Consider the following 27,984-nt stretch of genomic DNA (forward strand, 5'->3'; position numbering starts at 1 on the left):
TTACAACCCTTAAAGAAATCATACCTTCGTGCACATGCAAACAAAGCCCTCAGTATCTCAGCTAGTACCATCAGCACCAAACTAGCTTGAAGATTGCCACGGAAGGTCGCCAGAACCATAGGTAATAAGTTGATGTTGACCCCTTCTCTACGGGAAGACCAATAATCCCAGCAGTGCCATTGAGAAGGTGATATGTGATAATAAGCGAAATCTGGGTGATTTGGCTATTGTTTATGCTTCTGCTTGGTGATATTCCAATGATATATTGTGATTAATTGATGAATTATGGGCTTTAATAGTGAATTGTATACATTTCAGGTAAAGAAGCGTATATTACGTAAATCAAATATGATTGGAACCACTTTGGAGCAATAAATAAAAAACCCCTCGGAATTAATTAGAGTGGAAGAACAAGAAAGAATCAAGAATATGGGACAACTGGACTAGCGCGGTCAGATGCGCGGCCGCGCTAGTCCAGATTTCGGAAAAGTTTTTTTTAAAGGGATAAAATTGGAATTTCTTCTTAATCCCACTCAATTTACATAAAGCAAGAACTCCATTATTGGATTTAAGCTAATGAAGAGTGGAAGAGCTGATTTTTAGAGAGAGAAGGAGGAGAAAACTCATCTTCAACTATCAAAAATCAATAGGAACATCAACTTGGAGCAAAGATTGAAAGAGTTTTTCTAAACCTTCTCTTAGTATTTACGTATATTATGTTTAAAGATTTTTATTGTTGTTATTTGTATAATTATGAGTAGCTAAAAACTCAAATATTTTTGGGTCATGGATGTTAGATAATTATGTTATTTGAAGCTTAGATTGAAGATCTTGAATCTATCGTTATGGGTTGTTTATTTGATTCTGCTTCTAATTATTTTACTGCGTAGCTAACAGTGAAATATTATTTACGAATCTTGAGTTAAACTTGAAAAAGGAAATTCTTGATTGCATATAGAATCAAATAGAGCAAGATCCGAATCCTGGGCATCGGGTGAAAGATTTGCAATTAAGATAGACATATACTTAATTGCCTTGTTTGGTTGAAAAATAGGAGTTGTAAATGCATTCTTGCTAATATTAATACCATAGACATATAGGTATTAGTTTAACTTGAATAGATGCATAAGAACTCGAAAGATTCTTATGAATATTATTAACCCTATAATCAATAACCCGGATAATTCAATTAATTAATCTAAAGCTAAAATAGTAGCATAATTTCTAGCAAGTACATGACCAGGGAATATATTTATCCAAATTGTTATAAACATATTGTGAAATTGGTGTAGTAATTTTGTGTTGAATTATTGTACAATTATTAAGTACATTGTAAATTGGTTCTTTATATATTTTGTGATAATTTAACTTGAATTGATAATTGTTTGAGTCTACATCAGTCGATAAGTTGATCACAATTCCTCGTGGGAACGATACTCTACTTACTACTATATTACTTGTCGATCGCGTGCACTTGCGTGAGTGTTTTGGTCGCAACAAGTTTTTGGCGCCGTTGTCGGGGAATTTGAAATTAGCTATTTCTGTTTTAAAATTTTATTAGGTGTTGATAAAAAACCTAAATTTTCCATCTATTTTGTTTGTGTTGCGCAGGCTCTTCTTTTGAATGCAGAGGAGTAGAAGCACAAACAACCTCTTCCCTTTTGATCCTGAAATTGAACGAACAATTCATAAAACAAGGAAGGAGTGGGAAAATAGAAACAAAACAGAAAGAGAGTTGGACATTCAAGTTCAACCACAACCAACAGTGATGGCAGGTAATCAAGAACGTGCGGTGATAGAAGCAGCAAGGCCAAACCTTGCTAATATGACTCAGGCCATTGTGAAACCTGAAATCATCGGTCACTTTGAGCTTAAACAGTACATGGTGCAGCTGATACAGTCCACTAGGCAATATGTTGGTCTATCTCATGAAGACCCACAAAGGCACATTCAAAATTTTTTGGAAATAACGGATACTTACAATTATCCAAATGTTTCCAAGGATTATGTCAGGCTGAGCTTATTTCCCTTTTCATTATTGGGGGATGCTAGAGAATGGTTGCAAAAAGATCCAGCTAATTCAATCCACAATTGGGATGATTTGGCAAAGAAATTCCTAATCAAGTTTTTTCCCACCAAAAAGACAAAGTTTTTGCGGAGTCAGATTCTTGGGTTTCAACAACGGGATGGTGAAACTCTTCGCCAAGCCTGGGAAAGATACAAGAAACTACTTCGGGATTGTCCTCATCATTGTCAAACTGATGAAGTACTGGGCCATACTTTTGTTGATGGATTGGACGAAACTTCCAAAATGAATCTTGATTCAATTTGTGGAGGTAGTTGCATGGCAAAACCATACATTGAAATACAACTTCTGCTAAATAACTTTACTACTAATGATCATAATTGGCAAGGTGAAGGAGAACCAAGGAGAGCAATGAAACAGAAAGCAGGGTTACTTGAACTGGATGACATTTCCGCCATGAGAGCAGATTTAGCAAAATTGGCAAATCAAATGACCAGAATGACAATAGGACCATCACAACCAATGCAGCAAGTTCAACAAATGTCAGTTTGTTGTGAAATATGTGGAGATAATCACACAAGTGATATGTGCCCAACGAATCCTGAATCTATTTATTATGTGGGGCAACAAAGCAGAGGGCCGATGATCCAACAGGCACAATATGGGAATACTTACAATGCAAATTGGAGGAATCATCCTAATTTCTCTTGGGGTGGAAATCAATCAAATCAGAATCAATATAGACCCCAAGGAAATTTTAATCAACCTCAAAGGCCACCACAACAGGCAGAAGAAAGTACAAATGATTTATTAAAAAAATTGTTGCAAGACAATCAGCAACTCAGAACGGACTTCAGAAATCTTGAAAGGCAAATGGGACAAGTGGCTGCAAATCAAAATACTATACCTGCAGGGGCACTTCCTGGTGATAAAGAGAAAAATCCTCAAGTGAGTGCAATTACACTTAGAACAGGAAGGGAGTTAGAAGAAGTTTCATCAAAGAAAAAGAACAAGCAAATACCTGAAGGTGAATTAATTCTCAAAGCAACACAGGAAGTAAGGAAAGATGATACAATTTCAGCACCTGTAAATATTCCAAGACCACCACCACCTTTTCCACAAAGATTGCAGAAAAAAAATGACGATCGCATGTTCAACAAATTTCTCTCTATGTTGAATCAAATTCAATTGAATATTCCGTTGGAAGATGTGATTCGTGATATTCCAAAATATGCCAAATACATAAAAGACATTGTGGCTAACAAGAGGAGACTGACTGAATTTGAAACAGTTGCACTTACTGAAGAGTGCACTTCAAGAGTCCAAAATAAACTTCCTCAAAAGCTTAAGGACCCTGGCAGCTTTACTATCCCTGTAAGAATAGGCAATGTTGACGTAGGTCATGCACTTTGTGATTTGGGAGCAAGCATAAATTTGATGCCATTGTCTTTGTATAAACAATTGGGTTTGGGAGCTCCAAAACCCACCACAGTGATGCTGCAACTAGCAGATAGGTCCATAGCTTACCCGGAAGGGGTGATAGAAGATGTGCTACTGAAAATTGGGAAATTTATTTTCCCAGCTGATTTCATTATCTTGGATTTTCAGGCTGATGAAAAAGTTCCTATAATATTGGGAAGACCTCTCTTGGCTACATGTGATGCTATAATTAAAGTAAGAGAAGGAAAAATGATCATGAGAGTTGACAACAAGGAAGCTGTTTTTAATGTATATAAAGCAATTCAACTTCCTCGGCAGTATGAAGAATTGTCTATGATATCTGTCATGGAGATTGATGAACAACTTGTTACCTCAAGTGTATATTTGCAGGATTCTTTAGAAAAAGCAATTGTGTTGTTTGAAAGTTTAGAGATTAATGATGAGGTTGAGGAGATGAAACATAATTTGAATGCAACATGTGAATATATAAAAGGTTTTAATCCCTTTGAACCGTTGAACAGGCCAGATGGTCCTCCTCTGAAGCCCTCAGTTGAAGAAGCTCCCAAATTGGAATTAAAGCTTTTACCTTCTCATCTTCATTATGCTTATTTGGGTAGTTCTGAAAAGTTACCTGTTATTATTTCGGCTGATTTGTCTGAATTGCAGGAGGAGAAATTGTTAAGAGTACTACGTGAGCATAAAAGAGCAATTGGATGGACAATGTCCGACATAAGAGGTATTAGTCCAGCTTTTTGCATGCATAAAATTCTCATGGAGGAAGAGCACAAGCCAAGCATAGAACAACAACGCCGCCTAAATCCGAACATGAAAGAGGTGGTAAGAAAAGAAGTGATCAAATGGCTTGATGCAGGTATTGTATTTCCAATATCTGATAGCAAATGGGTAAGTCCAGTCCAATGTGTTCCAAAGAAAGAAGGAATGACCGTAGTAACAAATGAAAATAATGATTTTATTCCCATTAGAACTGTTACTGGGTGGAGGATTTGCATAGATTATAGAAAATTGAATAATGCCACCCGGAAAGACCATTTTCCCCTTCCCTTCATTGACCAAATGCTTGATAGATTAGCCGAGCAGGAATACTACTATTTTTTGGATGGCTACTCGGGATATAATCAAATTGTTATAGCCCCAGAAGACCAAGAAAAGACCACATTTACATGCCCCTATGGGACATATGCATTTAAAAGAATGCCATTTGGTCTTTGCAATGCACCTGCGACTTTTCAAAGGTGTATGATGGCTATTTTCACTGATATGGTTGAAAGATTTGTGGAAGTATTTATGGATGATTTTTCTGTATTTGGATGTTCTTTTGATGAATGTTTAATGAATCTTGATAAGGTCCTTGCTAGGTGTGAAGAAACAAATCTGGTACTAAATTGGGAAAAATGCCATTTCATGGTACGTGAAGGCATAGTCTTAGGGCATAAAGTGTCTAAGAATGGATTGCAAGTGGATAAAGTAAAGGTGGAAGTAATCAAAAAATTACCTCCACCAACATCCGTTAGAGGCATTCGCAGTTTCTTAGGCCATGCGGGCTTTTACCGTCGTTTCATCAAGGATTCAAAAATCTCATCTCCTTTGTGTAGGCTTCTTGAGAAAGATATATCTTTCAAGTTTGATGATGCTTGTCTGAAAGCATTTGATGAGCTGAAACAAAGATTGGTTATTGCACCAATTATCATTTCTCTAGATTGGAAACTTCCATTTGAATTGATGTGTGATGCAAGTGATATAGCCATTGGAGCTGTTTTGGGGCAGCGGAAGGAGAAAATATTTTGTTCCATTCAATATGCGAGTAGAACTCTTAATTCATCTCAAATGAATTACACTGTTACTGAAAAAGAGTTGCTCGCAGCAGTATGGACATTTGATAAGTTTAGATCCTATCTAGTGGGGACAAAAGTCATAGTTTACACAGATCACTCCGCTATAAGGTATTTATTTGCAAAGAAAGATGCCAAGCCAAGGTTAATTCGATGGGTTCTTCTTTTGCAGGAATTTGATTTGGAGATTCGAGATCGAAAGGGAACAGAGAATCAGGTTGCAGATCATTTATCCAGGCTAGAAAATAGACGCCATGTCACTGAAGGAGAATCAATCAAAGAAACATTCCCTGATGAACATTTGCTAGCTATCACTTCGGATGAAACCCCGTGGTATGCTGATTATGTGAATTTCATTACAAGTGGGGTGACTCCAACAGAATTCACAGCTGACCATAGAAGAAGGTTTTTACATGATGTGAGATTCTACATATGGGACGAGCCTTTTCTATATAAGCAATGCGCAGATCAATTGGTAAGAAGGTATGTCCCTGAGGAGGAGATGAATGCAATATTACATCACTGCCATTCTTCTCTTTATGGAGGTCATCATGAGGAGACAGAACTGCACAAAAGATTTTGCAATCAGGTTTTACTGGCCAAAATTATTTAAAGATGCACATGCTTTTGTTAAAAATTGTGACAGGTGCCAAAGAACCGGAACGATCATGAAGAAGCATGAGATGCCTTTACAAAATATTTTGGCAGTAGAACTCTTTGATGTCTGTGGAATAGATTTCATGGGACCATTTCCATATTCTAATGGGCATAGATATATTTTGGTTGCAGTTGATTATGTGTCTAAGTGGGTTGAGGCCATTGCTCTTCCTACTAATGATGCGAAGGTAGTGGTAAGTTTCGTAAAGAAGCACATTTTCACACGCTTTGGAACTCCAAGAGTGTTGATAAGTGATGGAGGAACACACTTTTGCAACAAATTGTTGAAAAATGTCCTAGCAAAATATGGTGTGAGACACAAGGTTGCTACTGCATATCACCCTCAAACGAGTGGTCAAGTTGAAGTGTCAAACATGGAAGTAAAACAGATTTTGGAGAAAACTGTGAGCGCAAATAGGAAGGACTGGTCCGGTAAGTTAGAAGATGCATTGTGGGCTTACCGAACTGCCTACAAGACTCCAATAGGTACTTCTCCATACAGGTTGGTTTATGGAAAGGCATGTCATTTGCCTATTGAGCTAGAACATAAAGATTATTGGGCAATCAAAAAGCTAAATATGGATATGGACTTAGCTGGTAAAAAAAGACTGCTACAACTCAATGAACTTGATGAGTTTCGGTTGCATGCTTATGAAAATGCCAAGTTATATAAAGAAAGAACCAAGAGGTGGCATGATAAGCACATCCAACATCATGAGTTTGTGCCGGGTCAAGAAGTTCTTCTGTTTAATTCAAGGTTAAAGCTTTTTCCAGGAAAGCTTAAGTCTCGTTGGGCAGGCCCTTTCGTTGTAGTAAGCGTGACTCCTCATGGAACAGTTGAATTACGAGACACAAATTCAAGTGGTACTTTCTTGGTAAATGGGCAACGAATTAAACATTATGGGGTGGTGACATTCAACGTCACAAAACCTCAGTAGATTTAATTGATGTATAATGCAATATGGCGTTGTGCCGCGACGTAAAACAAGGCACTGGTTGGGAGGCAACCCAACGATCATGGTATTTTTGATTATGATGTTTATTGTGTACTAATAAATACAGGTGAACGAGGGCTGATGCTAAAAAAAAAAATCAGAAATCGCTTAGGTGCGCAGCCGCGCACCTGACCGCGCATTTGACCGCGCTACTTTAGGGTGATCTCTGTCTTGGCCGCGCACCTGACTAGCGCGGTTGCGTATTTGACCGCGCTAGTTCAGTGGCTCTCTGTCTTGGCCGCGCACCTGACTAGCGCGGCCGCGCATTTGACCGCGCTAGTTCAGTGAAATTTTTCGTTTTTTTTAATTTCTTTTTCTTTTTCTTTTTGTTTTAATTTGTTAATTAAATTACTATCCTACCCCCCTAATTACCCTTATCTGAACGCCCCTCTCCCCAAAAACCCCCATTCCAACAAATTATCTCTCTCTCTAACCCAATTTCCCCTCTTCAAAACCCCTCTCTTCTCCAAACTTTTCTTCCACCATTTTTTCTTCACCATTTTCTCCCAAACAATCCCCATAAATTTTTTTTTGTCATATTCATCTTCTTTACCATTCTCTTCCAATAATGGTATAATTTCTTGTTTTGTTTTCTTTTATTTTTCTATTTTTGATTTCTGGAAATAAATTAAAGGTACATAACTAATTAATAATGTATAAATATTAAACAAAAAATACTGGAATCAATTTTGTAATTATAAACGCAATTAAATCTTACAATAGGCTGAAATTGCAATTATATGCAAAATACTAAATAAATTTGTAAAAATGTGTAAAAATTACCTTAACTATATTTTGGTATAAATATGAGAATAAAATAAGTTAATCACCAAAATGATAATTTGAGGAATAATTATTGGTTTTTGTACTGCTAAAATAGGGCAGTAAATTGATTTAAAAGTTTAGGAAAAATACTAAAATATTTGGACACACTTATATATGCATAAATATGCTATTTTGGAAGTATTTTGCATTTATGAAAAAATATACAGGGAAAAAATGGGTTTCAACAATGATGTATAACATGGTTATGCAATAATTAAAAGCATGTTGGCACGTATTTGCACGTTAAGAAAGCAATAAATACAACAGATTCATAATTTAAAGCAGTAATAAAAGAAGGAACAAAGGAGACAAGTCAGTTTTACAGTTGAGAAGGAAATCAAATGCTTAAAGGAATTAAACAAGTAATTGCACATAAGGAGGTACAAATTCACAATAACAGTCTGAAATGGTAAAAGCCTAAATTTCCCCAGCAGAGTCGTCATGCTGTCGCGCCTCCTTTTTCCCCTCTTATGCATCGGGAGATCTGGTTTATGACATTTTAGGACAACTCATTCCTTTTGGGAATTGGGTTTTACATTTAAAGAGTCGTCACTTAATGATTTAAGGTGCATTAGGACACCTATAAGGGTTCACTTCTAAGTTCGTTTGATAACAAGAGATAGGGTAAGGGCTTGAAATTATCCTAAGGGGAAGGTGTTAGGAACCCCTCAGGATCCACTAGTGTGGTTCCCGGCGAGACAGTTTCTTGTGAATTTGTGCAATTTAGCAAATAGACAAGTATAGGCTCAAATAGTAGGGGATTTAAATTTAAATATATAAGAGCTTGAAAGAAAAATTAAAAGATGAATTTTGAAAAGGAGTTACAGTTCTACATATACTTGAGGATATATATAAAAGAAAGGGGTCCTAGGTTTAAATATAATATGGATAACATCAATGTTATACCCGATATGACACTCCTCAAAAGAGGGGATACACGTGGTATTAGCGCACCGGTCATCATGTCCATATCTACCCTCCCTACCCCATTAAGGTATTAAAGCGCGGATTGGTCTCGACCACTATTGCATGCTATTACCCGTCTCATTCCTATCAGTCCCAGAGGAACTTAGGACTACTATTCCTAAAGGGGAAGAGTATTAGGCTAACTTTTGGGTTTTAAAAGGTGAAAAAGCTAAGGAGACATACAAAAATACATAGGATTGTATATTAGGGGAAATATGTAAATAACCAAAAGGCTCATGTATGCCTCCTCAAACAAAGAACATAAATAGCATGACTTAAACACAGTTAAGGTCTGAATTAAAAATACTAAGGCAAGGAGAATTTTAATCGTTGATACAGACCAGCTTATTACATAACTCAGATGAGAAGTCTGAATCAGGCATGCCTGCTGGTTGTAGCAATTACTACTTAACAAAGGCGGATTCCATTTTATTTTGTTATCACCTAAGGCTTGCCTAAGTGTTTGGGTGAGATCCTATGAACATGGTATCTACTACTGATCCCATATGCATGCTTTCTAACCGCGTTAAAGTAAAGAGTAAGGTTGTTCAAAACTGATTCAGGGTCAAACTAATTTTAAATTGGTTTCGGATCCTATAGGCAGGATGTCTAGTATTGCTCATTTTAATTCGTATAGACATGATATCTAGCTTGATCGAAAAAAATGAAACATGTAGGATTTACTTCCTATAGGCATGATTTCTACAAAAAGGGGATTGATTCTTAACCTTATGGACATAATGTCTGATTTTAGCCGTTTAAATCCTAAGAACATGGTGTCTAAGCATGGCCATAAGATGCAGAATTTTGAAACAAGCCCTAGGGGCATGTTATCTAAATGTTGAATTAGACGGGTAGAACTTAACAAATACTATAGATAGGTTCTCTAAATGCAGAGTTAAACATGTAGAAAACAAGTCCTATAGACATGGAATCTAAGAGTGGTAATAAACATGCAGAAATTTAAACAAGTCCTATAGGCATGTCTTCTACCCTTCTACAGCTAAACATACATAATTACCCATCTCTTTTCACTAGCCAACCCCATTATTTATTACAACTTATTACAGACCAAATAATGAATTGCATCAAAAAAAGTGTAAAGAAGAAGTTACAACCAGAGGAATCCTGATTCTTGACTTCCTCTATGAGTTATGGAATAAACCACCTCAAATGCCATTGTTTCAAAGCCTTTCTCAGACTTGAGTGTGTCAAAGTTCCCTAAGGGTCTCAAGGGAACCCCGGATAGTGCTCACACCCAAGTTTGTATAAACAGATAGAGATGAATGCGTGTGGAAGGGCCAACCCTTATGTGTCCAAGTTCAAAAAGAGCTCATGGGTCCCAAGGCAAGGCTCACATAAGAGGAGCAGAACCTAAGTCTAAGAGTATAGTGGAAGTGCAGAAGCAGACATTTGTTTAAAATTGGGTTGAAAATAGCAAGAGGTAAGGGTAGTTTGGAAAACAGTAGTAGTATAGCCAAAATTATACAACATCAGTAATTGCTCAAAGGGGGCAGGGGTTTGGGAATACATTGCAGGTAGCATATGACCCTAGGACGGGTCAAATCTGGACATGCATAGCAATAAGTAATGCTGGCATGCCCGTAAACCAGCTAGAGGACACAACACATAAAGAGGATATGAAGCATATGATCCAGAAAGGGTCAGGTTTGGGTCATGCACAGCAATGTCTAATGTTGACATGCCCTCAAACCAACCAAGAAATGCAAACACATAGGCTATATGGGGGTTTGGGATTCATAAGTCATCATAGGTGACTGACAGAGTTCAAACATTAGAAAAAACATTAATTCAGAAGAGGAAGGGGCAGATCACAGCATGCTTAATAATGGAATTCAATTAAATACAAGCGGGAAACAGGCAAGAGTGCAAGAAATAGTAAAGAAACATATTGTTGTTGATGTTGAAGATTAATTAGAACACACCAGTAAAGAAGCAAATGCGGAAAGAAAGTAAACAAATTTCCAACAACCTAGCCTTGGCTTTCAGCCGGCTAGGTAAGGCAGCAACACAAGTAGTAACAGAGAAAAAAGAGAGAGTTTTGAGTGAAGTGTATGTTCTGAACTCAAGTGTTCGTGTCATTTTTCTTTGAAAGAAGAGGGGTGCAGGGTATTTATAGTTTTTGAAAACGAGTGAAGGAAAAGTAAAAAGATACAAACATGGAAACAATCATAGGTCAGAATCACTTACACAAGTGATTCCCTTTAATTAAGGAATCACTGTTTAACGAAAGTGACAGATTCAAAATAAGGGAAGAAAATCAGTTTGTAAGCGGACTGATTGTTGCCATAAAAGGAGTAGTAAAACCATTAAGTAAGCAATCAAGTCTCAGTACAAAGATATTCTTATTTTAGGAAAGAAATAAGCAAGGTAAATATTACAGTAAAGGGAAAGAATCAATTAGCTTTGAACAGGCGAGTGAAATTAGGGTTCATAAAGGAAAAGCTCTAGAAATCAATCATAAGATAAAGATCAATCAAGGAAGAAACTCCAGCATATAAATATAGTGAACAAGACATCAGACATGCAAGGCCAAACCTATTGGCAAAAGAAACAACATACAATAGCAGCAGGAATAAGCATACGGTTCAGTAGATAGTCAGGGCTCACACATATAGCCAAAGCAAAGAAGAGAGTCAAAAGCGAGTAAAGGTCTCACAGTAACAAGTGAGGAAACCTCTTGAGAATGTTAGGGTTTCAACAACAGTTGAGTTTAAAGGATAGTAAAACTCAGAATCAAATAACCTCATAAAGAAAAGAGCAAGAAACAAAGAACTTTAATCGCATCACGTGCATGCTCAAACAAACAATTCCAGGCCAAGAAGACATAGGGTTTTCAGCAATACTCGACTTTAAAAGATGGTAAACAGACAAGTCAAGTAAAAGGTTAAACAAACAAGCACATATCTAACAAACATCTTCAGAACTCGATTGAGACTCAAAAGAAATTAGGGTTTTCAACATGCTAACTCGGATAGAAGAACAACACGAGCAAAACATAGCAGAATCACAAAAATGTTAAAATCAGAGAAGTGATTTTGAAATAACTTAAAAGAAAAACCCTAATCGGAAAATATGAAGAGTCGTTTTGAAAGAAAAGTTAAAGAAACTTCGAGAAAATGTTTAAAAGTTCAAGGTAATCAAATATCTAAAGCAGATCGAAAAGAAAGTTAAAAGATCTTAAAGATTAGGGTTTCGATAAACCCAGAAAAGGTGAGAAAGGCCCTGAAAGTTATCGATCTAACTAGGAGAGTCAAGGTTCTGACTCGAACATCCATGGTTGACCGGATAAAAGGTCAAGGATGACCGGAGAAGAGCCATGAACTGAAATCGGACAAGGACTAGAGTACGCTCCTTCAAGGTCTGGCCGTGAAACCACTGTTGATACCCAATTTTTTCCTGTATATTTGTATATGCAAAATACTTTCAAAATAGCATATTTATACATATATAAGTGTGTCCAAATGTTTTAGTATTTTTTCTAATTTTTTAAAATATTTTCAAATTTATTTATTGCCCTATTTTATCAAGAAAAACCCAATAATTATCCCCAAAATTATCATTTTGGGTGATTCACTTATTGGATTATCATATCTATATTAAAATATAACTGGCATAATTTTTACATATTTTTACAAATTTATTTAGTATTTTAAAGGCTAAATTGAGTATAATTGCGATATTAGCCTACTTTAAGATTCAATTGTTTTCATAATTATAAAATTGACTCCAATATTTTTAATTTGATAATTACATATTATTAATCATTTTAGTACGTTTAATTTATTTCCAAAAATTATTTTACTATTTTTTTTTATAAAATAAATAAGGAAAAAGTGGCTATTTAAATACTAGCCCTATTTCATTTCAATTGTAGCCCAAATCAACCCCCCAATTGAACCCAATTGCAATATCAATTCCCCAACCCAATTTTAATTTAAACCCGCCCCTAACCCAATTAAATCCTACCTGACCCAGACCTCTCTCATCCTGGCCATTAATCTTTGAGATCAACGGCCCCTATTCACTCTTACCTTTTTAACCCAAATGATCACCCTAACCTTATCATTTCTCACCTACCATCCGCCTCTGAACTCTCCAAGTCTCTAAAACTCTCTCGAACATTCCCAAACCCTAACCGCCTCTTACCATCACTTCTACCTTGAAACCCACCGGAATCCATAGCTTCTCAGGCTATGGGAGTCTTATACTCACCTTCTCTTGCTCCCACGCGCCTGATACCTGAAGATTCGAGGCCTAACCTCAAAGGTTTGCACCCATACCTCTGTCGATTCAAGGTTACATGGCCATCTCCGGCTTTACTCCGGCGTACCATGGTGGTTTGAGCCTGATTCCGACCTCTCCGCCTCAGATCGGTGACCTTTCAAATCCTATCTCACTTCTAGCGTTCTTTTCCCTTCGAGGTTTTCTCCGATTTCCTTAGATCCGTTGCGTATTTGTGCTCTCCTTGAGTTTTCAAACGATTTCCCTTACTTTTCTTTCAAAAATTACTTTCAAAACCCTTTCATTTCCGATATAGGATTTTCTGGAAATGCTTAAGTGTTTCTCTGACTTTCTTTTCCTTTTCTTTTGTGTGTATCTGCCTCTCCTTTGTTCTATGTTTTCCTTCTACCTTGTATGTTCTTCTATTGAGTTTTTATACTCCGTTCTTGTATGTTCTTTTACTGAGTTTTATATACTCCATGCTTGTATGTTCTTCTACCATGGTCTCCATACTATGCTCTCATATGCTTTTCTACTGTGTTCTTATATTTTTTTCTTCTACTATGTTCCAGCATGTTTCTCCTACTGTATTTTCCTACTAAGTTCTTAAGTTTCCTTATTTTCCTTCTATTAAGCCCTGTTTAAGTTTCTTCTGAAAAATCTCTTGGGCGTGTTTCTTTTACTGTTTCTGTCAACGTTTTTCTTTTGGGTGCTTCTACTGTGTTCCGCATGTTACTTTGCTATCATGTTTTTCTCATGAGTTTCTGTTGATGAAAGAAGCATGCAAGAGGTTTCAACTCAAAAACCTCTGAGCCTATTTCAACTACTTGCCTTCTCATCTCTGTACTTGATTCAATGTGGAAACCCTAGAATTTGGGGGTTCTGCCAAGCTGATTATGTGATTTGATTGAACTTAGGGTTTATTTCAAAACTCCTAACTCTTTCAGACCCATTCCTTGCTTTCATATGACTCTGACCTTTTCCTAAACTTTTCTATACTGGATTCTCTACTAACTTTACAATGACACTACAGTCTTCCTTCATGCTTAACATGTTCGCATGCTCTTTATATATGATGAATTTTCCTCTAAATGGTTTTCAAATTTGCAATTAGTGCAAACATCCTTTTGAATATAGCTTGATTGATTTCTTTCCATCTTTTTACTGATTTCCTCTGTTACTCAACTTAAGTAAAACTCTTCTTCATTTTTTTTGACTTGGTTCATTCATACCAAATCTCAGACCTTGTGATTTACTGGCCGTTAGTTGATCCTCTTACCTGATTTGCACAAACCCTGTATTTTTAAACCCTGTCTTTTAATAACTTTTATGTATTCACCCCTAATTTCCTACTTTGCACAAAGTGTTTGATTAATTTCATTCCTTAATTGGTTTATACCCGTTTGAATCTGAATCCCTTAATTAAGGAAAGCCTTGTGTAATTGATTGACAATCAGTTTTCAAAACATTTTCTTACCTTGATTCCTCATGACTTTCACACTATAAAAGGCACGACCTTTCTTCACTACACTTCAGACTTCACAACATCAGAATCTCTTCTGAATTCTCACTCTCACATAATAGAATTCTTCCTTCTTGTCTGATTGTGACTTTCACAAGACTACTGCTTTTCCCTGTTTGTTTCTTTGAAACTAGTATGTCCTAACTTAACTTCATCATCACCACAATGTGTTTAATTACAGTTTTCTGCATCTATGTCTACTTTACTATTTCTGCAGAGTTAAATTCTTAAACTAGCATGTTGATTTACTTTTGCTTGTTTATGCTATGATTCCCTATTCCCTATTTCCCTTTATGTGCTTTGAGTTACAGTTTAAAACATGGAAATATGCAAGTTATTGTCTTTTGTTTGAACTTGATCCCTTAGGGGATCCTAACCTCTAAACAATGTGTTCCAGTAGGCTTATGGGTGTGCCAGCATCTCCCATTGTTGGGTTATGCCCACTAACCTGCTTTTTACCTCTTGCAACTCCCCATTCCCTATATCCCTATATGTATTGTTTCCCTTCCCCTTTCCCCCTTTTAGAATTTTGCACTTGCACTCTCTCTTAGTTCCTAAGTTCTGCCCCCCTCTTGTGAGCCTTGCCTTGGGACCTTGAGTTCCCTCTGAACTTGCACACTTGAGGGCTGACCCTTCCACACTACACTTTGGCTTAATATAATGATACATTTGGGTGTAAGCACTACCCGGTGTTCTTATGAAACTCTTAGGGAACTCTGACACACCCAAATGGGAGAAAGGCTTTGAAACATGATCTTTGGAGTTGGTTTACTTCATACTTCAGACAGGAAGTCTGAATCTGGCTCTCCTTGGTTGTAATTTTCAACTTCTGATGTATTTTCTTTACTTTATTTTTTCTGAACGTAGCAACTTTGTAATAAACTATTGGGGATGACTAGTGAAGAAAGGGGGAAATAACTATGTATGTAAAAGGGGTAGATATCCTGCTCATAGGGAATTTCTGATTTCTGCGTAGCACATAAATATCCTGCCTATAGGAGTTTCTGATTTCTGCATATCACATAGATATCCTGCCTATATAAATTCTGCACTTTCATATGTAGATACTATACCTTCTTTTTACCTCTTGCAACTCCCCATTCCCTATATCGCTATGTGTACTGTTTCCCTTCCCCTTTCCCCCTTTTAGAATTCTGCACTTGCACTCTCTCTTAGTGCCTAAGTTCTGCCCCCCTCTAGTGAGCCTTGCCTTGGGACCTTGAGTTCCCTTTGAACTTGGACACTTGAGGGCTGGCCCTTCCACACTGCACTTTGGCTTAATATGGTGATACATTTTTGTGTAAGCACTGCCCGAAGTTCTTATAAAACTCTTAGGGAATTCTGACGCACCCAAATGGGAGAAAGGCTTTGAAACATGATCTTTAGAGTTGGTTTACTTTATACTTCAGACAAGAAGTCTGAATCAGGCTCTCCTTGGTTGTAATTTTCAACTTCTGATGTATTTTCTTTACTTTATTTTTCTGAACTGTAATAATTTTGTAATAAACTATTGGGGATGACTAGTGAAAAAAGGGGGGAATAACTATGTATGTAAAAGGGGTAGATATCCTACTCATAGGGAATTTCTGATTTCTGCATATCACATAGATATCGTGCCTATAGGAGTTCTACACTTTCAGATGTAGATACTATGCCTATAAGGAATTCTGCACTCATGTAGATATCCTGCCTATAGGTTTCTGTAATTCTGCATTCACATGGATATCCTGCCTATAGTTAAATTTCTTCATCTCTTATATAGATACCATGCTCATAGTTAACAGGAAATCTGAATCCTGCATATGCATCTGTCACTAGGCAAACTTGTTTATAGGGCTTAAATAACTAATTGCATTTAGATATCATGTTCATAGGCTTAAACTAAGTATAGCATTTAGATGCCATGCCTATAGGATTTATGCGCTCTTGTTATGTCGGTAAAAGTGTTTAAAGTCAACAACGGGTAGAAAGCATGCCTATAGGAATTAATAACCAAGTCTGAAACATCTCACTCGCCTACAAATCGAAAATCATTGTCTAATGTCTACAGAACTTATGATCATTTTTTCAAAACTCGTCTTTCCTGAATAACTGACAACCTTTTCTAAAATTAGTATACTACATTTTTTATGAAACCAATAGATATCATGCCTATAGGTTTTCGTCTAACACTTAGGGAAGCCATAGGACAGTTTATGAACTGAATTAGATTTTTATTAACTACAACCAGCAGGCAGGCCTGATTTGAGCTTCTTATCTGAAATATGCAATAAATCAATCTGCCCCAACTTTTAAGTTTAATCAGACCCTAATCAGTACGTGTAAGACATGCTAAACTATATGCTTTTCTTTGACTTAAGGAGGTCTGTTTGAGCCTTATTTGTTTTATGTGCTTCCCCATACTTGCTATATATATGTTTTTGCTTGTCGCCTTAGTATTTTTTGAAACCACAAATAAGCCCAGTACCTCCTTCCTTTAGGATTAGTAGTCCCAAGTGCCTCCGGGGCTGATAATATAGGACGGGTAATAGCATGCAATAAGTAAACAAGACCATTTTGCACTTTAATACGTCAACAGGGTGGGAAAGGGTAGATATGGATATGATGACCACGCGATAACATCACGTGTAGCCCCTCACTGAGGAGTGATTACCGGATGTTGTGTGAGGTGATCCATATTATTAATAAACCTAGGACCCCCTTTCCCTTTGTTTTCTTTGTTTCTTTTAAATCTCTCCTTTTTTATCATTTCTTTTAAGAAATCCAACTCTTTTAGTTCCTTTTTATTACTTTTGTTTATTTGTAACCATTACGTGAAAATCCCCTTTTATTTAAAGCCTTTATTTGCCTATGTGTTATTTGCATTTAAGTCACAATAGTAGTTTGGCCGGGAACCACACTAGTGGATCCTGATGGGTGCCTAACACCTTCCCCTTGGGATAATTTCAAGCCCTTACCCAATCACTGGTTACTCAAAACAAACCCCTCCTAGTGTCCTAGTGCATTTAAATCATTAGGTGGCGACTCTTCAATTCAAACCCAATTCCCGAAAGGGAATGAGTTGTCCTCCCAAATGTGACAAACCCGATTTCGCAAGAAAAAGGTGGCACGACAGCGTGACGACTCTGCTGGGGATATCTTTTAGGCTTCTACCATTTCAAGGTATTACTGTGACTTTACATTTCTTATGTATTTTTTTTGTTTAATACCTTTAAGCATTTAATTCCCTCTTCTAATGCAAAAACTAACCTGTCTCTTGATTTTTCCCTTGTTTCTTTCACTATTTTCCTTTACTGCACTCCTTTATTACTGTTTTAAATTATTGTAATTATAACTTTATGAACGTGCAAATATGTGACAACTTGTTTTAGTTATTGCATAAGCATGTTTTCAACATCATATTCCTCTCGTGCCAAACGAATACCATAGCAACGCTTATAATGAGTGGTTGCGCTCTTCCGATATTATCACCCTTTAAATCCAGTAAAGGCGTATTTGCGGTAAAACTTGTCGATCAATGGTGTAGTCGACGGTTCCATGCCTTTCCCTCTTGAGTTGTCCGCTCAAGGGTACCAGTCTAAAATCCCATAGGAACCTTACTCTGTTTAAACTATGCATGCATCATGGTCAAACCTAGCCGAGTCAGTTATGTTGTCCGCATAATGACTCTTTAAGATAGCCTTGTCCAAAGTCCACTGGGTTTCCCAAAACCTAAACGGACACTATCACATTTTGTGCATTTATTTGCAGAACTAAATGCTTTTATGCCAATTATTGGTATATAATAGTCGAATCTAGTGGGGTTAAGGGCCTAACCCTTTTGTCTTACAGAAACATGAGGCACGAAGTCCCCAAATTCGGCATGGTCACAAACATCCACCCAAGGTTGCTAAGCTGGTGGGAGGATCTTCATTCCAGTAATCAGACTCTTGTCCGAAAATACCTAGAGAATCTACCTTCCCTCCTGGAGGTCTAACCCAACAACAAAATCATATAAGCTGCTACTCTGTTCTGGGATTGTGATAGGTCGGTGTTTCGCTTCGGAGAGATTGAGATGACACCCCTACTAGAGGAAATAGGAGGATTGGCTGGTATACCATAGGAGATCTCGGGTTTGTTAATGCTGGAAAATCGCAAGGGTAGAGGTTTTCTCAAAATGATGGGCCTAAAGAAGAATCCAGACTTGACATGTTTGAAGGAGTCCTACATTCCCTTTGATTATTTGTACGAGAGATACGGTCATAGCAAATCTACCGTACATATCCGGAGGAGTTCGCCCTTACATCGTTGGGGCATATTCACTGAAAGGTCTTTGTCTTCATGTTCTGCTTCTTGGGGATGATAGTGTTTCCAATGAAAAAAGCAAAGATCCACATTACGCTAGCCATGGTCACCAAAACTTTGATGGAGGGAATTGGTGGACAACCATTTAGCATAGTGCCCATGATCATCACAGTGATATACCGAGCCTTGGAAAAGTGTCAACAAGGAGCCCCACACTTCGAGGGCTGCAACTTGCTACTCTAGCTCTGGCTCATGGAGCATCTTCAAAGGGGTGAATATCGGCAAGAGATTCAACGTAGAGACTGGGACGATCATATAGCCTTCCATCAACCAAGGCGAATGAACTACATGCCCAACATGTTTGCTCAGCTAGAAGATGCCAAGGGATGGGTGGAGCTGTTTGAAAATCTAACTGAGGATTAAATACAATGGATGTTCAAGTGGTTCCCTACTAAAGACTTCATTGCCCGATCCAGGGATGCACCATTTATGATATTGATTGGTTTGAGAGGAACCTACCCTTATGTCCCTCTCTGAGTTATGAGACAGGCTGGTAGGAAATAGGTTATACCAAGGGTCGACAAGATGAGTCACTTCCGGGCTGACTTCCAAGCTAATGACAGTCCTTATAAGTGCCAAGCTCAGCATATGTGGCATTGCAAGATCATCATGGGAAGAGATACTATCAAACCAGACAGATACCAAGATGGCTGCACCTCATACTATTCAGGCTGGCTGGAGGATAATCACAATTGTCTGGGCCAACCTGGGTTTGTTCGAGGTCACAGAGTCATCGATGAAAGGGCTGAAGCACTGTTCAAATACAGCCAACTGCGCAAGAGGATTCGAGAATGTGAAAGCGAGCACCGTGAGATTCAAGAAGCCCACCAAAAACTGATTGAAGAGTGGAAAGATATGGCTGTCAGTGCCAACAAGCGATTAGGATACCTGGAAGGAGGTTTAGTGGAGCTAGAAAGGAAGTTTCTCAAGAGGATCGAGGACTGCCAGAATGCAGAAGGAAACGAGGGTGGACAACAGTCCAGAGCCTACCTGCTACTGGGACTTCGCGAGCTGATGAAGTTGTTCGATGGAACCAAAGATGTCGAGTCTGGGGAAGGTCCTTCTAGGACCAAATAGTAAGGAGTTTTCTTTTACTTTATGAAATTTAATAAGGCCAATGGCCACTAGTGACATTTTATTTAGTGTCGTTTTGGGATTCGTCTACTTTTTATCAATAAAATGAGGCATTTAGCATTCTAAGTTCTCCAAATCAATTTGTCGCTAGGCCTACCTCGGGAACAACGAGGCTCCTAAATTAGGACGCGATTTACATTCTTGCACTATGTGTTTAAATATCACAACACTTTCTTATAATCCCCACTGACTTGTTACCTTTTGTTTTTACTTTTTGTTTATTTACTCCCCTCCCCAAAAGTTAGTTCGTGCACTCTGGCATCATCATCATATTCCACAAGATCAAAGGGCCCTCCACCCACTCCTCCTCCTAGCCCTATCAGAAGCAGGAACAAAGGAAAGATGGAAGATTTGAACAACACCAGAAAGGAAAACTCAACTAAACGGGTAGAGGTCATTCTTGGTGCTCAGGTCTCCAAAAAAAGTGCGTCCCAACTCGAGCAAAAACTGTTGAAATTTCATGAGGAACTTGATCAGGTTCGGAATCTGGCAAACTTGTCATTTTCCTTTACCACTCCAGATATTAATTTTCCAAACGCTCAGAACCCCACGCCTCCACAAAATATCACAAAACCACAAAACCATCCCGCTCCTCACCACCACTGCAATACTTGCCATACATCCAACAATACTCCACTACTCATTCCAGAACCTCTGAATTCCACAAATGACCATTTTCACACCCACCATAACACCCCCATCTATATGGAAGCCATGCCACCCTCCACCCAAACTGTCTCAAGCACACCCGAGTCTGATGATAAAGACTCACACATTAGGAACCTGGATGCGGAACTCAAGAAATTGAGTAGTCGAATTCAGGGTGTCAAAGGAAGTAATGGGATTGAAGGATTGAACTACGAAAATCTTTGCATACAAACGGATGTCAAACTGCCCGAGGGGTACAAACCTCCTAAGTTTGAAATGTTTGATGGTACAATGGATCCAAGAGTCCACTTGAGAACATACTATGACTAGCTGGTCGGAGTAAGGAAAGACTAAAGGATTCGGATGAAGCTTTTCATGAGGAGTCTGAAGGGAGATGCTTTGTCTCGGTACATTACCCAAGACCTGAAGAAATGGTCGAACTGGGTGAGTATGGCGTCCCACTTTATGGACAGGTTCAGATTCAACACAGAAAATGCACCAGATGTGTTCTACATTCAGAACTTAAAGAAGAAGCTCACGGAAACATTCCCCGAGTATGCCACTCGCTGGAGATCAGAAGCTACTAAGGTCAGACCTACTTTAGAAGAAGAACAAATGAACAAATTTTTCATCCGGGCTCAACACACGCAGTACTATGAAAGGCTGATGTTGATTGAGAGCTGGAAATTTTCTGACATCATCAAGCTAGGGGAAAGGATCGAGGAAGGCATCAAAAGTGGTATGGTTACGAACTTTGAAGCTTTGCAAGCTACCAATAAGGCTTTACAGTCTGGTGGTACGTCAAAGTAAAGGGACGTAGGTACTGTAATGGTTGCACAAAGAGCCAAATCCCCTATCAAATACCAAGCCTATCTGATACCTCCACACACATATCAGCCTACCCAAAATTACCAAGCACCCTCACACTCTTACCAAGCTCCATCACCAACTTGCCAATCACCCCCACCTCCTACATATCAACCTACTTCACCCAGATATTCCCAACTTGCACATGTCTACAATGCTCATCCATCCCACTATCAATCACCTCCTACACGTCAAAATTTTCCTAGACCTCGACCAAATTTTGACCGCAGACCCCCCAAACAGTATACCGCCATTGCTGAACCGATTGACTAGCTATACGAAAGGCTCAAAGCTGCTGGTTATGTCACCCCTATCCCTATTATAACCCCCTGAAAACCCTTCTCAGTGGGTCAATCCAAATAAATCCTGTGCATACCATTCCGGCATGAAGGGATATACCATTGATGAATGCCGCTCTCTAAAAGATAAGATCCAGACTCTGATCGATCACAAGATCATTGTAGCAAAGGAGCCTACTCCGAACGTCTGCAACAACCCTCTGTCGGACCACAAGGGTGAAGGTGTTCACATGATTGAAATAGAGGATGATTGGGATCCAAAGGATCGATCGATTTAATCACAGAAGGTGACGAACCAAAAAAGTCGATAGTCACCCTCAATCCGATCATAGTCCAGACTCAGCCTTCTGGGGATGCCGAGGTAAACATGTCTGTACCACTTGAATTTGAAGCACCACCCCCTACAAAGACGCCAACACCAATTGAAGTCTAGTTTGGGTCTCCAACAAACGCACCCGCGCCGTTTGAAGTTTCAGTTTTTACCCTCCAAAATACATGCTCCGTTCGGAGTAAAGGTTCCTATCCCAGTAACAATGTCGGCCGTAACACCATTCCATAAAAATGCCACACCTTGGGATTACACAACTGAGGCGAGAAGGAAAGGGAAAGCTAAATTCGGGGAAACAGTTGCGGCACAATGTATGACATGAACTGGCAGGGTTTATACTCCGAAGCATTTAGCTGAGTCGAGTAAGCAGGCCTCTAGTCGGCTGACCATCACTGAAACCAGGCCCAATGATTTTTGGAAAAAGATACAAGCCAAGGAATACTCAGTCATTGATCAGCTGAACAAAACAACGGCACAAATTTTTATCCTAGCTTTGCTGCAAAGTTCTGATGTACATAAGAATGCCTTGTTGAAGGTGATGAGTGAGGCATACGTACCAAGCGACATCACCGGAGGAGAAATGGAAAACATGGTAGGGCAGATATTGGAAAGTCACAAGATCCCTTTTTATGAAGATGAGTTGCCACCAGAAGGGTTGAGTCACAACAAAGCGTTGCACATCACCGTGCAATGCAAAGACTATTTTATCACTAGGGTCCTGATTGATGAAGGGTCCAGCCTCAATATTTGTCCGTTGGTAACTCTCAGAATATTGGGAAAGGGTCTGCATGAGATCAAGGACGGGGCCATCAATGTTAAAGCTTTCGACGGTTCCCAAAGATCCACCATTGGGGAAATCAGCTTGTGTTTGCAAATGGGGCCTACTTGGTTCGACATTGATTTTTAGGTTATAGACGTGCTAGCATCTTACAACTTGCTGTTGGGACGACCGTGGATTCATGTCACTGGGGCTGTAACATCAACACTACATCAGGCAGTGAAGTTTGAGTGGAATCACCAAAAGGTGATCATTCACGGTGACGGTAGCAATCCCATATACAGTCGCCAAACCATCCCAGCGATTGGAGGAAGAAGACAAATGGGCGGGGAAACCTATCACCACATCGAGCGAGTCAACACCATTAACAAAGATAAATGGTGGGACAACAAAATTAAAATCATATTGAACGGAAGCGAATATGAGCCTGGCAAGGGACTTGGAAAGAACCTCCAAGGAATCGCCAAGGCGATCAAACTGAAGAAACATGGCACCACTTTCGGTCTGGGATACGAGTATACTTGGGAGGAATTCAACAACTGGTCGCCACCATGGCGCGGCCCATACTACCCGCTGGAGCAACCAATACCACATTTGGAGTAGGCTTTCTAGCCGGCCGATGTTATCTATGGGTCAGAAGAAGAGGAAGCACTGGCAGCAGTGAAAAATTTGTTCCTAGAAGAAGATGACATGGATTGTTGTGTCATTTTCGAGGAGGAGGGGGAGGAAGGCCCTTCCATACAGGCCATAAGTCGAGGAACACGCCTCAACAATTGGACCATCAGAACAACCAGAGCTCGGAAAGCCTCGGGGTAGCAAGGCTAAACAAAGCATCATGCACTATCTTTTATTTTTGCTAGTTGATTTTCCTTTTGCATTTTTGAATTTTTGCAATAAGATCTTCCAATGTTCAAAACAGTTATGAAATTTATCAAAGCATTCCGGTTTCCTTACAAATCTTACTATTATTATTTTCTCTCATTACTTTACTTATATAGCATTACTATTACCTATCTTGATGAACCAATGGTTGTGACATGCAACGAAATAACACAACAGACGAACATAGATTCAGAGGAAGATGATATACCGGAAGAGATTGTTAAAGAGGTTGAAAATTTTGAGAATAGACCTAATTCCAACCTGGACGAGACCGAGATTGTTAACCTGGGTGATGCAAAAAATATCAAAGAAACTCATATCAGCGTTCAATTGTCACTGTTAGAAAAGGAAGAATACACAGAATTTCTGAAGGAATATGAGGTCATATTCTCCTAGTCATATGATGACATGACTGGTTTGAGCACATCTATTGTGGCCCACAAACTGCCAACTGATCGACATGTCCACCGGTAAAACAGAAGCTCAGAAAGTTTAAACCCGACATGAGTCTCAAAATCAAGAAAGAAATCACTAAGTAGGTCAAAGCTAAGGTCCTCAGTGTAGTAGAATGTCTGACATGGTTAGCCAATATTGTGTTGGTGCCGAAGAAGGATGGGAAGGTCAGAATCTGTGTTGACTACCGGGATCTCAATCGGGCCATTCCAAAGGATGACTTCCCCTTGTCGAACATACACATCCTGATCGACAATTGTGCCAAGCATGAGTTGCAATATTTGTAGATTTTTTCGTTGGATATCATCAGATCTGGATGGATGAAGAAGATGCTGAGAAAATGGCTTTCATTACGCCGTGGGGGAAGTACTGCTACAAGATGATACCATTCGGGTTAAAGAATGCAGGGGCCACCTACATGAGGGCCATGACTAATATCTTCCATGATATGATACATAAGGAGATTGAGGTGTATGTAGATGATGTCATTATAAAATCCAAGAAAGCCACTAACCATATGGAAGATTTGAGGAAGTTCTTCACAGACTGAGAAGGTACAACCTAAAACTGAATCCCGCAAAATGTGCATTTGGGGTTCCTACTGGAAAACTACTTGGGTTCATTGTGAGTCACCGAGGAATAGAACTGGATCCATCTAAGGTCAAAGCTATTCAAGAACTGCCACCGCCAAAGAACATGAAGGACGTAATGAGCTTCCTGGGAAGACTTCATCAGCTGGTTCATAGCACAATCTACGATCATCTAGTGAGCCAATATCTAAGATGTTGAAGAAGGATACCGCTACCACATGGACTGATGATTTCCAAAAAGCTTTCGACAGAATCAAGGAATACCTATCAACATCACCAGTCTTAGTACCGCCCGAGCTGGGTAGACCTCTATTACTCTACCTTGCAGTATTGGATGGAGCGTTCGGTTGTGTTCTGGGGAAGCATGATGAAATAGGGAGGAAGGAGCAGGCCATCTATTACCTCAGTAAGAAGTTCACCTCGTAAGAGACTCGGTATTCTCTGTTAGAGTGCACCTGTTGTGCTTTGACTTGGGTAGCTCAGAAGTTGAGGCATTACTTCTGTGCCTATACTACATATCTCATATCAAGAATGGATCCCTTGAAGTACATCTTTCAGAAGCCCATGCCCACTAGCAAGCTGGCCAAGTGGCAAATCCTGTTGAGTTAATTTGACATTGTCTATGTGACTTAGAAAGCAATCAAAGGACAGGCACTAGAAGATCACCTTGCTGAAAATCCCGTGGACGGAGAATACAAACCCCTGAAAACATATTTTCCTAATGAAAAGTATCATTCATAGGAGAAGACATTGCAGAATCCTATGACTGTTGGAGAATGTTTTTCGATGGAGCAGCAAATTTCAAAGGAGTTGGCATAGGAGCGGTCCTAGTATCAGAAACCGGTCAGCATTATCCGGTGTCTGCCAAACTTAGGTTCCCCTGCACCAACAATATGGCCGAGTATGAAGCCTGCATCCTGGGGCTCAAGATGGCCATTGACATGAACATCCAAGAGTTGCCATATTGTTGGTGCATTTGCGAGTTTTGGGGATTCATACTTTCTTATACATTAGGTCTGAGAAGAATGGGTGACCAAGAACTCCAAGATACTCCCTTATCTGCATCATGTGCAGAAGTTGAGAAAGAGGTTCACAAAGACAGAATTCCAGCATGTTCCAAGGGTCCAAAATGAATTCGCCGATGCACTAGCTACCCTCTCATCCATGATACAACATCCAGACAAGAATTTCATTGATCCCATTCCGGTAAAGATCCATGATCAGCCCGCTTACTATGCTCATGTCGAAGAAGAAGCAGACGGAAAGCCTTGGTTTCATGATATCAAGGAATACTTGGGAAAGGGATAATACCCAAAACTCGCAAATGCTATTTAGAAGTGCACGCTTCGGAGGTTATCCAATAATTTCTTTCACAGCTGAGGAATCATGTACAGCAGGACTCCTGATTTGGGATTATTAAGGTGTGTCGACGCAAAGGAGGCATCTAGGTTATTAGAGGAAATTCATGCAGTGACCTGCGGTCCACATATGAATGGCTTTGTTTAAGCACAAAAAATACTCCGAGCTGGTTACTTTTGGATGACTATGGAAATATACTGCATCTAGTATGTCCAAAAGTGCCACCGCTGCCAGATACATGCAGAATGATAAAGGTGCCTCCAAATGAGCTTAATTCAACAAGCTCGTCGTGGCCGTTCGCCGCCTGGGGAATGGATGTTATCGGACCAATCGAACCCGCCGCATCAAACGGTCACAGGTTTATCCTAGTAGCAATTAATTATTTCGCCAAATGGGTTGAAGCAGCATCTTATAGGGCAGTGACTAAGAAAGTCGTGGCGGATTTCGTCCGCGACTGTATCATGTGTCAGTTTGGAATTCCAGAGTCAATCATTACTGATAATGGCTCCAACCTCAACAGTGATTTGATAAAAGCCATGTGTGAAACCTTCAAGATCAAACACAAGAATTCTACAGCTTACAGACCTCAGATGAACGGAGCTGTAGAGGCCGCCAACAACAATATCAAGAAGATACTAAGGAAAATGATAGAGAAGCATAAGTAGTGGCACGAGAAGCTCTAATTTGCTTTATTGGGATACTACACCACAGTCTGCACATCGACAGGAGCAACCCCCTATATGCTGGTTTACGGTACAGAGGCAGTCATTCCCGCCGACGTGCAAATTCCCTCATTAAAAATCATACAGGAAGCAAAGCTAGACGATGCAGAATGGGTGAAGAATCGTTACAAGCAGCTAACTCTTATTGATGGAAAGAGAATAAATGCAGTTTACCATGGTCAACTTTATCAGAACATGATGTCCAGAGCCTTCAACAAAAGAGTCAAGCCGAGACAGTTCACACCGGGGCAGCTGGTGTTAAAGAAAATCTTTCCACATCAAGATGAAGCCAAAGGGAAATTCTTTCCCAACTAGCAGGGTCCGTACATAGTTCACCGGGTTCTAACAAGAGGATCCCTCATACTCGCAGAAATGGACGGAGAAGTCTAGCCAAAGCCGATCAATTCAGACACAGTCAAGCGATACTATATGTAACCTTTATGCTTTCTTTTATGATTTAATTTTAACTACGCCTGACCTGATTCCCGTTTAATGGGGATACGTAGGCAGCCCTATGGGTTCGGTCATAATTCAATAAAATTTCTAATTCCCCCGTTATTGGAAACTAGGGCAGAATTTTGAGGAGGACCCTCAAAATTCCGAAGTCAATTCCAGCCATTTATCATTAACAGCTATCACAAGCAACAACCCAGTAAACTGGGGTAGAATTTTGAGGAGGACCCTCAAATTTCCAGAGCAAGAAAAGTTGCAATGTCTTGAACCACGTTGCAGTCGTCGATTCATCTAAAGAGAACTATTCTTAATTATATACTTATGTTATGCTTTTACTAAATCATGCATATTTATTACTAAAATTGCCTTGTTTAGAAATTCTACCCCAGTGATATGTACAGTATTGTTGGATCAAAGCCGAGCAGGTCAAGTACAGCCAGCGGTGATACGAACTAACCTTTTCCCCTGTACAAACTCACGATTTTTCTTTGGATGTAGGCACTTGAGTTACAAAATCATCAAAAATACTATATGCTCACTCACAAAGTTCAGAAATATAACTCTCCGAACCGTTGCACTTGCTCGCAACTGCTATCCGCAC

General features: G+C 39.2%; 1 protein-coding gene across 1 annotated transcript; it reads left to right on the forward strand.

The window, feature by feature from the left end:
- Positions 1-285: 285 nt before the first annotated feature.
- On the forward strand, positions 286-6,911 carry LOC138879695 (uncharacterized). The gene is made up of 9 exons (XM_070159325.1): positions 286-318; positions 1,631-1,878; positions 2,341-3,540; positions 3,988-4,202; positions 4,843-4,861; positions 5,080-5,239; positions 5,489-5,649; positions 5,800-5,905; positions 6,243-6,911. Exons 1-9 carry the CDS (start codon positions 286-288, stop codon positions 6,909-6,911), a joined length of 2,811 nt encoding a protein of 936 aa, XP_070015426.1.
- Positions 6,912-27,984: the final 21,073 nt, after the last annotated feature.

This window comes from Nicotiana sylvestris, chromosome 10 (assembly GCF_000393655.2).
Source record: "Nicotiana sylvestris chromosome 10, ASM39365v2, whole genome shotgun sequence".
NCBI lineage: Eukaryota > Viridiplantae > Streptophyta > Magnoliopsida > Solanales > Solanaceae > Nicotiana > Nicotiana sylvestris.

What these genes read in the sequence shown, in the direction of transcription:
- LOC138879695 (XM_070159325.1), top strand. Translation starts at nt 286, where the DNA reads ATGGGCTTTAATAGTGAATTGTATACATTTCAG. An exon ending in GTGAATTGTATACATTTCAG is followed by an intron (nt 319 to 1,630) that starts GTAAAGAAGCGT and finishes TTTTGAATGCAG; the next exon opens with AGGAGTAGAAGCACAAACAA. An exon ending in GGTCACTTTGAGCTTAAACA is followed by an intron (nt 1,879 to 2,340) that starts GTACATGGTGCA and finishes TTGTGGAGGTAG; the next exon opens with TTGCATGGCAAAACCATACA.